General features: G+C 44.2%; 2 protein-coding genes across 2 annotated transcripts; both read left to right on the top strand.

The window, feature by feature from the left end:
* Positions 1 to 5261: 5261 nt before the first annotated feature.
* vox (ventral homeobox) lies at positions 5262 to 6293 on the top strand. Its single transcript, XM_008286669.1, has 3 exons — positions 5262 to 5535; positions 5624 to 5856; positions 5963 to 6293. Exons 1-3 carry the CDS (start codon positions 5262 to 5264, stop codon positions 6209 to 6211), a joined length of 756 nt encoding a protein of 251 aa, XP_008284891.1. The 3' UTR covers positions 6212 to 6293.
* A 1801-nt stretch (positions 6294 to 8094) lies between these two features.
* Positions 8095 to 8965, top strand: vent (ventral expressed homeobox). The gene is made up of 3 exons (XM_008286671.1): positions 8095 to 8242; positions 8338 to 8537; positions 8711 to 8965. Exons 1-3 carry the CDS (start codon positions 8095 to 8097, stop codon positions 8963 to 8965), a joined length of 603 nt encoding a protein of 200 aa, XP_008284893.1.
* Positions 8966 to 14443: the final 5478 nt, after the last annotated feature.

Here is a 14443-nt window from a genome sequence, read left to right on the forward strand (position 1 = left end):
ATGATTTGTCTTTTGAAAACACACGATGTGGACAATTGGATTTTCATTAGAGGGATTTTCTTAAACATAGCAAACCTGATAGCATCATTCCAACAGAGGAATACTGTGCATGCAGCTCAGAAAGAGGAAGGAGTGGCACTAAATGGGGGCCCGACAGCAAAATTACACAAACACCTCATAGCACCATCGTTGTCGATCATTCAAATAAAATCTGTTTCATGTTGCTAAATAGGGTTTCACTCAGAAAACAGAATAATGCAGAATGTAGGCTATGTAATTTGCTGCACCATTTATTGTTGGTTATATATTTTTGCTTCATACACAACAACACATAGCCTCCACCAATTAGGAGTTGAAATGAGAATGATACGAGCAGATTGATAAATTAATATCTTATATAAATTCCATTTAAACGGCATATTGTGTAATAATTGCATTTATTATCAATAGGGTGTGGTGAAGGGCAGAGACGAGCCCGCTGTCCTCACAGAACCTCGCCATTACCTTGCAAATGATAGAACATAATGAGATGTCAGTGTGCAAAATGCCATTTGAGGAATGATGTTCAGTCAGCGTCTATTTTTCTATTTTCCTGCCCGCTCTCTCTCCTCCGTGGTCTTATGCCGTGAAACTCACCGTGGAGATGGAATGTGACGTGCTATGAAGATTTGCTTAATTTAGCCAAATAAATGAGATTTTATAAGCCCTCTCTTGCCAAAGCGTATTATTGTCAGACAATATCCGTGATAGAATGGCTGTGTGGCAGGTTAGAGAGCTGTTGTATCAGCCAGGGAACGTGGGACTGGTGGCGCTGCTTTGGGTTTCCCCCCCTCCTCCTACACTGTAGAGGTTTAGAATGTATGCTAATGATTTTGTAGTGGCTTTGTGTGATGCATTTGTCTTGTCTCATGGGGATTCCCTGTAGCATGATGGCTACATTATATTTTGACGCACTTTACAAAATCTGACCACAAGGACTCAAACTTAATCCTTGTGGGGTTTTTTTGTTGTTGTTGAAATTGACATTTAATAATCCTGATAACTGCAACAACAGCCATTTTTGTTCTTTTATGTTCTTTTTTCCTGTTTTCATGTAAAACAGATATGTAGAAAATGCCCAAACACAATCTCTCCACTTTGCCTCAAACTGAGCCTGCACATCTATAGACTAAATATGTATTACCATAGAGGTTGTTCAGATACAGTTAAGCCCAAAGTAATTCATACACAGAACAAATTTTGACTTAGAGTGAATTTAGCTACATTCTTGTAGGTGGAAATAACAAACAAGTGACAAAAGACATTAAGTCCGACAGTGTCCAGAGCCTTCAGCATCTCAGGGCAAGTCTTGTCCACACCTGGCTCTTTGCCACCGAGGAGCTTCTTAACTACCTCAGCGACCTCTACCACAGATACAGACGCAGAAGCCCCTGAGTCTTCAGGCTCTGCCCCCTCAGCAGAGGACATGTTTACCGGGTTCAGGAGTTCCTCAAAGTGCTCCTTCCACTGCTCGATGAGGTCCCCAGTCTGGGTCAGCAGTTCTCCTCCCCGACTGTACATAGCCTGGGTGAATCCCTGCCTCCCCTTTCTGAGGCATCGGACGGTTTGCCAGAACTTCTTCGAGGCCAACCGAAAGTCCTTCTCCATAGCCTCCCCAAACTCCTCCCACACCCGAGTTTTAGCTTCCACGACCACCGCAGCTGCAGCCCTTTTGGCCAGCTGGTACCTGCCTGCTGCTTCAGGAGACCCCCGAGCCAACCAGGCCCAAAAAGTCTCCTTCAGCCTGATAACTTCCCTCACCACCAGTGTCCACCAGCTGGTTTTGGGGTTGCCACCGCAACAGGCACCAGTGACCTTCTGGTCACAGCTCCCAACGGCCACTTCTGCAATGGAGGCTTTGAACATGGCCTTCTCTGACTCCATGTCCCCACCCTCCCCCGGCATGAAGGAAAAACTCTTCCGGGGGTGGGAATTGAAAACCCCATGGACAGAGGCCTCTGCCAGACGTTCCCAGTTCACCTGCGTTTGGGTTTACCAGGTCTGTCCGCAGCCTTCCCCACCATCGGATCCAACTCACCACCAGGTGGTGATCAGTTGACAGCTCTGCTCCTCTCTTCACCCGAGTGTCCAAAACATACGGCCGCAGATCTGATGATACGACTACAAAGTCGATCATCAACCTTTGGCCTGAGGTACTCTGGTACCAAGTACACTTATGAGCAACCTTATGATTGAACATGGTGTTTGTTATGGCCAATCCTTGGCTAGCACAGAAGTCCAAATTCAAAACACCACTCGGGTTCAGATCAGGCAGGCCGTTCCTCCCAGTCACGCCCCTCCAGGTTTCACCGTCATTGCCCACGTGAGCATTGAAGTCCCCCAGGAGAACTATGGCGTCCCCAGGCAGCACCCCTTCCAGGACACCACCCAGTGACTCCACCAGGGGGCGGTACGCCAGGAGGCCCGCTCCTGCCTACCACCCGGTGGGCATAGCACCCAACCCTGATCCTCTGCTCTGAGGGTGGTGGGCCCTCTGGGCAGTGGCCCCGTGTTAGACAAATAAATCTATGTTACCCTACAAAGTGAAGATGTTAGACCCCTTCTAAAGAAACTCTCAGAAAACTTAACTACTGGGTTTTCAAATACTGTGAGTTTGGAGGTACTTGTATTTCTTTAACAGGGAGGATGTCCCAGTGGATGTATGTCACTGCTCCAACCAACCTGTGTACATGAGGATGGCAGGTTCATAAAGGAGAAGCATTCTGGTCATTCTGCTAACATGGGGGATGACAGCAACCCTCATCCTTCCTGAAGTACCTACTGCTTGTGTTTTACTTTCCATTTTAAGCTACTTAATAGAATAGAATAGAATAGAATAGAATATTTTTTATTTATCCCCCCATTCGGGGAAATTTACAGCCACAGCAGCGTCCAAAAATATAGAAAGAAAAGTAAAAGAAAATAATAATAATAATACTTAGACTTCTATTTGGTTACATTTAGTATGAAAATATTGTACTTTTTACTCCAATGCATTCATCTGGCAGCTAGTTTGCATATTAACGTTTACAGATGCAGAAGAATCATTTTATAAATGCGTTGTTAAAGATGACTCTATCCAGTACAGTACTTATTATGGAAAAGTTCAGCCGTCTTGTTTACTAGTAATAGTAAGTTAATGATGTGATTGTCTGATATTAGAGTGCTGGCATTTTACTGCTCATTAGCCACTCCAAGTTTTTCTACTTTAACTACAATGTGCTGATAATATGTGTTTAAAGTTGTTCCTTTTAGAAGAGTTGAAGAGTTCCTCTGCCAGTGATCCAGAAACTGCAGGACTGTGAGTATTTTTATGAGTGAAGCTACCATTAGAAATTCTTAGAAGTGTTTTTGTTACTTCCTGTGTGAGTCATTAAAGATATTAGATTGTTGGTCAACTTCTGAACAGCACCATATTAACCCCCCTAAATGAGTTGTTCTATCCATTCTAGTGCCCCAGTTTTTATATATAAAAAAAGGAAAATAAAAGACCAGAATGGGTGCAGCTGTTCCTGCAGGACACACAGCAGAGCTCCTGCAGGCAGAGCTGAGGAAATAGGCTCAGTGTGCAGGCGACGTCCCGGGCGTTTTTTATTGTTATCTAACGGGATCAGGGCGCATCTTCAAAGCTGCGGAGATAAAGAGCCCCAAAAGGCTGAATGGACTCCTGCCTCCACAGCGACAGATCACCGATAAAGGAGACAACTAGGCACAGCCTCTTATCTGCTTTGTAACATAACTAAACGATCAGTTTAGTGACATTGTCTCCGAGCTGCTGCATGCAGAGATCTCACAGAGGAGGGCTGATCCCACCGGTTCAACTCTGTCTCCTGGGAACAGTTTGGGTTAATTTGGCATCTAATAGCTGTGATGTCACACTGACAGTCCTCAGCTAACAGATGCTGAAGAAGACTGACACCTAAAAGCCTCCTGATGAGTCATATTGCTCTGAGTTTCTAGTGGTCCTTCCTGTTCATGAGCTCACTGAAAAGCAGACTGTGCCATATAAAGCGCGCAATCTAAGGACGATCTAAGTCTTTTCTATGGGCTTGTTTGCTCCCACAGGCCGCTTGCCAGCTTCCTCACAGCTTGTTTTAGCATATTTACATGTGAACGAGCCGACAATCAACCGTAATTGTGTTGCTACTGTAATACCTTTGATCTCCAATGTTTGAAGCGCCTGCGCCAAATGCTAGTTCTTCGAAAGCCGGCGCCAGTGCTCACCGGGGTATCGAAGACATGTCAATACGAAACCACTGGAGGACAGTTTCCATCTGACTCAACAAGTCTAACCAGAACGAAACGTAGAGAATTGCATCGCGCAAAATGCAACGTTTGCGTTATAAATGGCCGTAAACTGGGTTTTTACGCACAGCATCAGCTTCCTCATTGAAGTTTTCTTTCTCTTAAGTTGTTGATGTCTCTGATTTAAAGATTAATATTTTTTCTTTCTGTCATGGCAGACAGTTAATAAAGTTAATGTTAGCTTATTTAATTTATAGCAAAGCAGAATTACTACTTATTTATGTTTCTATTTGTTTTTTTTGTTTGTTTTTGGCTTGACTTAAAGTGCTTAGGCTTTCCATAACTTAATATTTCCTCGTTTTTTCTATTTTCATAGCTCAATAGGGGCTTCAGGCCTCGGAGAATAAAAATTAAAATATCCTATTAGCATATCATTGGTGACAGGAGGAATCAAATCTGTTAACATTTCATCGGGAGAGTCAAGCATTCTAAATCTAACTTAACTGTAAATCAGTATCGGCATCAGCAGTAAATGTTGTCATGCAGAATATTCAGACTTAAGTTAATGCACCCAATTAAATTAAGCTTTAATGTGTAAAATGAAATCTGTTGACACTTTTCCTCCGGTGCCACTGTATGCAGACAACAGCATAATGAAAGTATGCAACCTCTGCAGGAGCTGAGGCTGTTCCAAGGCTCCTGGTTTCAGTCGGGCCGGACAAATGTATGAGCTCAGGAGGATTCTCACAGACTCGGCGGCGCCAGGTTTTCACACACTCACAGGATATGTAAAGACTTCAATAACGAGCCATTATCCCCTAATCATCGGGATCGATCAGGCGTTAACAAGGTTCTCTACATATGCAAATTGAGGCGAGAGTCAGGCCCGTATAAAAGCTGACCCCGTGTGGGAGGTGCCACAACACACTCCCTCTGACATTTGGTGGATTTACAGGTCACTGAGCAGCGCTGCGAACATGGTGAAGTACTTTTCTGTGGACTGGCTGGCCCAGAGCCATCACAGCGGCTCCATGACCGAGGAGCACGGAGCTGGCATGGATACCGTGCCGACCTGCAGACCTCATATTCCCTGCGTGGTGCAGCCGAGCCCGCCGACTTTTGGCAAAGGTTACCTGCAGCCAAAGCCCAAATCATCAAAGCCCGCTGAACACACGGAGCACGTGGAGCGGAACAGGGACCAGGACTCCAACCTGTCCTCACCTTTGCATCCAGCAAATTGCGCATCACAAAGTAAATACAACTTCTAACTTTTAGGCCACTAATTCAACATGTAAGCATGTGAGATATGATTTCTAACCAGAGATTTTCACCCCTTCAGTTTTGGAAACCAGCGGGTATTCCTCTGGGTACGAGAGCGAAGTAGCTTCCGCTGAGTGTCTGTCTGTGGATGAGGGCACCGAGGTGGAGAAAGACGAACTTCAGCGCCGTGTGCGCACAAAGTTCACCGCCGAGCAGATCAACAAACTGGAAAAGATCTTTAACAAGCACAAATACCTGGATGCTGGAGAGAGAGTGAAGACGGCGCAGAAGCTGAACCTCACAGAAACTCAGGTGAGAAGGACTGTCATTGCAAAAAAAACCGTTTTAATAACATTGAAAAATCACGTCTCCAAATGCGCACTGTGACTGATACTAACTGTGCTGTTCCTTCTCTCAGGTGAGGACCTGGTTCCAGAACAGGAGGATGAAGCTGAAACGAGAACTGCAGGACTATCTGGCCCCCCACGTCCCCGCGGTGACCTTCCAGCCTCTCCCCCCGGTTCAGTACCACAGCATGGCCGGACAGCGACCTCTCTACGCCGCCACAGATCGGGCCTTTTACCCGCTCCCCGTCCCGCAGCTGCTCCTCCAGCAGCAGATGCCTCTTCAGCACCATGTCATGATCCACCAGCCACGTTTTTACTGACCAACTGTCACAAAACAGACATTTCCCTCCTTGAAACACTTAAAAAATCTGAGAATGTGCAATTAAGAGTTTCTTTACATGTTGTCTGATTATATTTGTTGTAAAAAAGTGTATAATAACAGATAATTCTATTTATCATTGAGTAAAGTCTATCCTCTGTTCTGCAGCAGTGGACTGCGCTTTGTTTTTACTTTGCCTGTTGTTCAGATTAAGTTTGCTGATATGATCTGTATGGCAGGATTAGTTCCACATGAATGGATCATCCTGTCTTTCATCTTCACCAGGGAGGGGGGGTTAGAAGATAAAGGTGGTTAAAAGTTCTTATCATAGAGCACTGTATGGATCCGCTGATTTGGATCTCTCATTTATGAGCTGGGGATGCAAGGTGGTGCAGTTGGTAGTACTGGTGCCTCGCAGGTTCGCGTCCCGGTGGGGGCACTGGGATTTTTCTGCGTGGAGTTTGCATGTACAGCGTGGGTTCTCTCCGTTTCTCCGGCTTCCTCCCAAAAGGTCCAAAAACATGCTGAGGTGATTCTAAATTCCGTAGGTGTGAATGTGAGTGTGCTTGACGACCTGTCCAGGGTGTCCCCTGCCTTCGCCCTAAGTCGGCCGGGATAGGCTCCAACCCCCCGTGACCCTAGATAATGGATGTATGAGTTGACGGCAAATTCCACTCAAACCAATCTATTAAAAAAAATAACAAACTAAAGCACCCAAACATGAAGAAAATAAGAACTTTCATGTGCGACTAACATCAGATTCACGAAGGCTTCACGCGCCCCCTCCACCCCTCATCTGTCAACACAGCCTGACCATATGCCCTGCTTTTATATGCCTTGTTTGTCCCCATCTCTCCACTTCAAACGCCAGCTAACAGGGAGATCATGGTCAACAATTAGTCCTAATTAAGCCGCTCACTGATGAGTTTACACTTACCCCAGGCGCTGGCTCCACAGAGTCTGTGGTTTTGTATGGACAACGGATCTGATCTCTGATGTGAAGCCGGAGGTTAAATCCTGACTCTGTGATGAGATGTGGAGATAGCAGACTTGATTTGAACAACTTTGAGATTATTAGAAGGTCATAAATGGGGAGTTGGGGGTCCCATAATTACATTACGCTTTAAATTGAAGTGACTTGGGGCTTAATTATGATTTTAGGGAAAAACGCACCCTATGTAATAGCAGTATGCAAGCAGGCTTTAAATGCGCTATTTTTTGACTGGAGTTTGGTTTGAAAACCTCAGCCCCATTGGGTGTCAAGGTTGCCTGAGGCAAATGTGTCATTCAAATCGGTTAACAGAGATCAAACGCAACTTTCTCACTTTCTGTCAATGTTTTCTGACTGCGGTCACACCCACCAGCTCCCACCATAACAAAGGCTTCAGCACCAAGCTGCTTGATGCGCAGACAGCCGGCCGCTTTGGTCTGCAGCTCGAAAACTCACTCACAGCCTGGAAGCATCTCCAGAGGTCAGAGTGTCCGGATGCTTTCAAGTTAGAAGTTTCAGCTCGGTGCAAAACCAAATCACCTCTTAGACATTATTTCTTTTCAGGACTTTAACAAGGCTGCATGTCTGACATTTCAGTGAAGTCTTGCTTCCCGCGGCGGATGTGACCCTGCATCACTTCATGCAGACATCATTTAGTCTGAGCTGCCAGCTAACTGATAGTCAGACTCAGTGGCGCCGGAGCCCGTCATGAACGTGAGAAAAACTACAGCACAGCCTCTATTAAGCTCAATTACAACTACCATCAAGTTTCTATCGTTCCGCTGAGATCCCTTTGCATATGCAAATAAAGACGTGTGGCCCTCCTATATATCGGTGAGGAGTCACTCGTACCTCCGCGCATCAACACCCAAAGGTCACTGCTTGGACACATCATGGCGAACTTCTCTGTGGAGTGGCTTTCCAGAAGTTATTACGAGGATTTGACTCTTCAAACAGGAGATGCTCATTCAAAAGCGTGCAGCCAAGTGGAGGAATTTGCAAAGAAACCAACCAGTCAATATTCTCCCACCTCGCCAAACGGTAAGTTCTTCTGATAAACTTTATCTGGGCGCCCGTGTGCGCATTGATTCTGACTACAGTAATTAAACTGCCCCGTTTTCGTTTTTGTGTTCCAGACAGCTGTGGTTACACTTCGGGATCTGAGAGCGACGCTGGAGATGACAGCGAGGGGGAGACCACCCAGCAGAGGAGGCTGAGGACCAAGTTCACCTCCGAGCAAATCAGCAAACTGGAGAACACGTTCAAGAAGCACAGATACCTGGGAGCCACCCAGAGGAGGAGGATAGCAGAGAGGCTGAACCTGTCCGAAACTCAGGTAGGTTCAGTGGCACTGCACACAGGCCTCAAAGAGACGATCTCACATGTAAAACCACTGCAAAGTATCAGCTGGGCCTCCTGTCATATGGATTAGAATCATCCTGATGCGCATTTTTTTTGTTTTGTTTGTTCCTGTGATTTGTATATTTTGGGTTGTGTGGCATCGCTCAGGTGAAAACGTGGTTCCAGAACAGGAGGATGAAGCTGAAACGGGAGGTCCAGGACATGCGCCCGGGCCTTTTGACGCTTCCTGCCGCTCTGCTGCCGCCGCTGCTCTTTCAGCACCACCTCCTCAGCGGACAGCTCCCCTCCAGCAGCGGCTTCTACCCGCAGCTGCAGCCGCTCCACAGGGCGCCTCTCCCGGCTGCTCTGCAGCAGCAGCACCGCTCCCACCTCTCCATCCACCCACCGACACGCTTCTACTGAACTTTTAACTCCTAGATATATGCCCATTTCTCTCAGTGAAAGAGAGGTTAGAAGTTGTAAATATAATTGCTTTTTATATGTCTGAAGCACTAACTGTATTTTGATTTAAATTGTACGTATAATTGAAATAATGTATTTGTTGCAAATTTTCTATTTTTTCAAAAAATAAAACATAATTAACGACTTTAAATGGTTTCTTCTCTTCTTTGTCATTCAACCAAATAATTTTATATTATTGATCATATTATTTCCAGCTGCTGTGCACATTATAATAACGCCTAATATATCCATAGCTTCTCTTTAAAGCACCTCTAAACACCAATAAATAACTTTGAACATACAGTTAAAGTTTCCATTCTTAGATTTTAAAAGAATCAGAAACCATGACCACCATGACAGAAGATTGTAGACATCGGTGGAAAAATAAGAACATAGAAGGACTGCATAAATCTGATCAACTATGATGTTCATTTTTTAACACAAAGACACATTAGTTCTGACAATTAACTCCCAGCAAAGGTCACATAATCACAGCTATTACTGAATCAGACCCAGTGTGCTGCCATCTGTTGCAACATCAATGTTAACTGTAACAAAAGGAACAAATGGCGCAGTCTCCTGTTTTCACCACACTGCTGCGGTTTATTCCTCCTCTTTCTGTCTCCCCTTCTTCGCTCTTTTGATTTCCACACAGTGGACACGAAGGATCACAGACAAACAAGTGACCTCAGGTTGCTCCAGAACATCTAAAGGCAGATATCGTGCACGAAAAAAAAAAGAGTAAGTTTGATCAACAGGAGGCTTTAAAGAAGATGCTGCGGGCGAATATTTGGAGCTGGCGTCCAGTGGCATCGCTCCAAGCTGCGCTCTGCCTCCGCTGGTTGGAGATTTGCATCTTCAAAGGGACATCAAAGCGGAGGTAACTGCCAGATCATTGAGATCCATTGAACTCTATTGTGTGGCGATTGAAGCGTTCGCACTTACATGAAAGATGCGGAGGGACGGCGCCCTCAAGTCTGCCCAAGGTGTATATTGCCTCACGTTAAAGTTATTAGGTGGCACCAGCTAAAGAGGTGGCTGATTGAGTCAGTCTGTCCTAAAGCTTCTGAGGCTTCTCTCTCATGATTTTCACTTCAGAATATATAGATAAATACCTGCTGGTGACTGATTATATTCACCGCAGGGCACCAGGCTCTCACATGCAGCCTGCTGTGCGTCATATTTGGCTCTTGTGGTTGGTTTTATGTTCAGCAGACATCATACCTGTTTGTGGCTCTTCAGCAGGGCCTCCTTCCAGCTTAGAGGATGAATTTGAGAAATACATACACTCACACCTCCCACCAGGAGGCACAATTATCAGAGGAGATGATTAGACTTGAATGCATCAGTAAGTACTATAATAAGAAGAACGTTATTCATTTAAAGGCCTACTGGACCATGTATCCATTTATGCAACTTCCAGAGAGCGATAGTTCCTGCCACTGATGGAGACACGAGCATCAATAAATGATCTGTTGTTAGAGGGCAAAGACTCAGTGTGTTAAGTGACAGTGAGTGTTTGACTGATTGTCTTTGGGTCCAGTGAAGAGGTGCTAACAGGCTCAGTGATGCTGCACACAGCTGGATGGACGGACAGACAGACAGACAGGAGCCAGGACTGCCCGATAAGGGAATCAGTGTCTCTGTGGAGACTAACACTAAAAATACTGTATATACCGAGTTCTCAAGTCAACTTTATTGTCATCCTCCCAAGACTAGTACAAGACAGGAACTATGACAGGACAGAACACAAATATCATGAAGACAGAACACATGTGAAAAAGAGCCAAACATCACTCTGTAAGAAATAGTGAGTGACTTAACATCCTATAAATAAATCATAAACATAGCTAAAAACTGTTTTTCTGTGCTCCCTGTTTTGTATAGGACCTTAAAAAAATAAAGCAAAAAAAGTCTTAGTTGTAGGCTATAAAATATGCCATATAAGAAGCAGCCATCACTGCATGTAAATAGTGAGTGACCAGTAATGAATGGAGCTAACAACTGTTGTTTCATGCTCCCAGAGTTCAAAGAAATACTTTGAAAGTTCTAAACTATACGCCATAACAGTATATTTGCTCATTTTATACTTTGCTTCTTCATACTTCTACTTCACTGCATGTCAGTTGAAAATATATCTATATTTTTTACTCCATTTGACAAATGTTGTCACTGTGGATTAAACATTTAAATGAGCAGTTTGTATGGCACAGTGCACTGATAAAGTGAAATGAAAATACAATGTCTGATTGAGGCCCTTGTTGAGTTTTGGTCAGTTTTTACCAGCAGATGGTTTCACTCTAATAACAGTCAGAGACCAAATGAGGCAGAACGTATAATTACCTTAGCGTAAAATAAAGCCACTGATTCTTGACTTTGACCAACTGGAGTGGTACCGATCTCTAAAACGCTATACCAAATCACATTTCATTTTTTTGCTCTTTACTCCACTACATTTAGACATACAATCTAGTTTTCTGTGTTGATTTTTTGTATATTAAAAGTCTGTATTCTAACCTTTTTGGCTTGTGACCTCTAATCAAACACAGCAACATCATCAGTTCCAGTTTTTTTCCACCAAAGAGTGACCCCCTCCCTGATGTACATTTAAATTTAAACTGCTAACGGTATGAGGACCAAAGTTTTCATAGACTAAAGTCATCGTACCTGTCTCGTTAATCATCGTCCGACCCTTTTGATTTGTTTGACCCTGTGGAGGGAGCTGACCTCTAGTTTGGCAACTGTTGCGCTAAACTACTAATTGTATTTATAGTGAAAACAAGCACCACCTCAACCAGCAGTGATTTAATACTCATCCTCCTAATAAGATCATAAATGATAATATATCAATTGTCCGTACGTTTAGTTTTAATAAGAACATTTTCAAATCTTTTATGTCAGTAGCATTATAAAGTAATGAGTGTTTTTCTTGCATCTGAACACTTTTTCCACCACCGACGTTTCTCATTAAAAGTAAACTATGTTACTTTCAAATAACAATAAGGATGAGAAAACAGTTTTACAGAATCCTGATTTATGAGGTCAAAGCAGCAATACTGAGGCAATTTCCTGGGCACTGTTGCCCATTAGAGTTGCCCAAAAAAATTGCCTAGTGTATCACCACCCTAAGTCATTAATGTGCTCTATCGTACGGTTCAACTTCAACTCAAATACCGTCAACATGAACGTTCAAAAAGTCAGAATGCATACATGTCAGATAGAATATTTAATGGCACGATATCTTTATTTAAAAAAAACAGCACCAACACAGAGGAAACAGATGCTTCAAATGAACAACAATGCAGCAAAGATGCAACAACACATCGCTCCACATGCCCACAGTAGTACAATCCCCAACAAATATGAGGAAATTGGAATTATGATGTTACACAAAAGCAAATCACAGAGACACAAAAATCACCTGTGGTCATTCTGTCAGAATCTGTTCTTTGCAGTCTTCCTCTGGAAGTCCACGGCAGGCTGGATCGGTGTGTGTGTGTGTGTGTGTGTGTGTGTGAGTGTGTGAGTGTGTGTGTGTGCGCTCTTTGAGGTCAGCTGTCACGCAGAGAGGATGATGAAATGGCTGTCTGCCCGGTGGAATACCTCTGCAGCCCCATTTTCCCATGCCTTATGCCTCTTTAAAGTTACATCTCAAAGAAGTATATGCATAGGAAAAAGGAACAGCGAGTGCAACGAGCCCTGCTGCCCTGTCACTGAACGCCGGAACCTGGAGGGCAGAGACGACAAAAGGCACAGTTGCATGACTGCGTGTACAACGGAGGAAATAACTCAGATATTCTTATGCTGTCTGACTGGGTGAGACCGTGTGACATCTAGCAACAGCACGCTTTGGCTGGTGAAAATAAAAAAAATTAAAAGGAACTCTGTGTAAAATTCCAGCTTTTAAAAACAATGCTCAAGTAAAAGCTTTGCTAATTTCCAATGTTTTGTTATAATTACAGCTCATGAAATGCCCAAGATGTGAAGAGGACTTACCCCCTGAAGGTCCAGATGAGTCTCTCCTGAGAAAGCACCTCCTGTTGGCCATTTATCCCTCCACAGGGACCTTGAAGATGTTTAACAAAGACAGAGTAGCTGTTGTCTGTGCTCACTCAGCACTTATCTTCCCTCCTTGGTTTCAAGCCATGGCGGCACACCTGTGAAGACGCCTCTGGAGAGAGAAAAAAAAAAGAAAAACTGTTTGCTCCGCGACACTGATACACATAGCTCGGATTCCTTTGTGCAGTAGTTTATTGTCTGTTATGCTCCAAATCCCTCTGGTTAGCAGTGAACTTGTTACACTTACTATCTCCTATCTGACACATGCTGCAGACGTCAGAAGCAGGGCACGGAAGAAGGGAAACATTCAGGACGGCTTGTTCCTGCCGTTGGAAAAGTTTCTTATCTGTTCAGGGTTTTTCTCCCAGAAGAGGGGCCCCCGTGCTTTTTAGCACTCAAGGTCTCTAGACAAGGACTCTCAGGGTGTGCTGAAGTGAGACACCGACACACACACACACACACATGCACACAGGTTTGTGTAGTGTGCAGCAGAGGGAGTGTTATGGCATGTCAAGGCCGGTGCAGCCGGCTGAAGATGAAACTGTGCTCTTTTCTCTGCACCTCTGTGTTTGCGCTGTTGAGAGCAGCAGATGTATACTGCAGGGTTTGGGAACAGAAGATGTATAGCTGTTGGCCCTGCTGAGGTCACCTCACCCCGGTAAAAAATATCTGACATAAAGCTGCTAATGATGAGCTGCAAAACATCATCAAGCATCTGAGGGTTGAGTTCTGGCCATGCTGTGTTTGCTGTAACTTGTTTTAACAAAGTGTAAATATGTGTTGGGCCAAGTCAGTTTTTAAAGGAAGATAATATGTTTTATATCTACAGGAAGTATTGATGTGATAATGTTTACTCCAGGGCTGCACGGTGGCTCTATGGTTCACACCGTCACCTCACAGCTAGAAGATCCCCAGTCAGGATCTTTCTGGAGTTTGCATGTTCTCCCCGTGCAGCGTGGGTTCTCTCCAGGTTCTCTGGCTTCCTCCCACACAGTCCAAAAACATGCTAAGGTTAATTGGTGACCTGTCCAGGGTGTCCCCTGCCTTCACCCTGAGTTAACTGGGATAGGCTCCAGCTCCCCCCCGTGACCCTAGTGAGGGTTAAGTGGTGTATAGATAGTGGATGGATGTTTACTCCATTCGCAGCAAGGTTTAATTCATGTGTGAAGGGAAAAAATTGTGGCAGATATCCAAGGACATACATAAATGGTCTTGTGTTATCATATTCTGTTGTACAGATGATAACAAAAGATAAAATTATGTTTGAATTTAGATGTGGGAGTGTCAGAAAGAATGCAAGACAAACTGTTGTGTTGTTAAAAATGATTACTTTGTGCTCTAAAGGTGAAGGTCTGAAAACCTTTGACTGGTTTTCTTTTT

This window comes from Stegastes partitus, unplaced genomic scaffold, assembly GCF_000690725.1.
Source record: "Stegastes partitus isolate 25-593 unplaced genomic scaffold, Stegastes_partitus-1.0.2 Scaffold463, whole genome shotgun sequence".
NCBI lineage: Eukaryota > Metazoa > Chordata > Actinopteri > Pomacentridae > Stegastes > Stegastes partitus.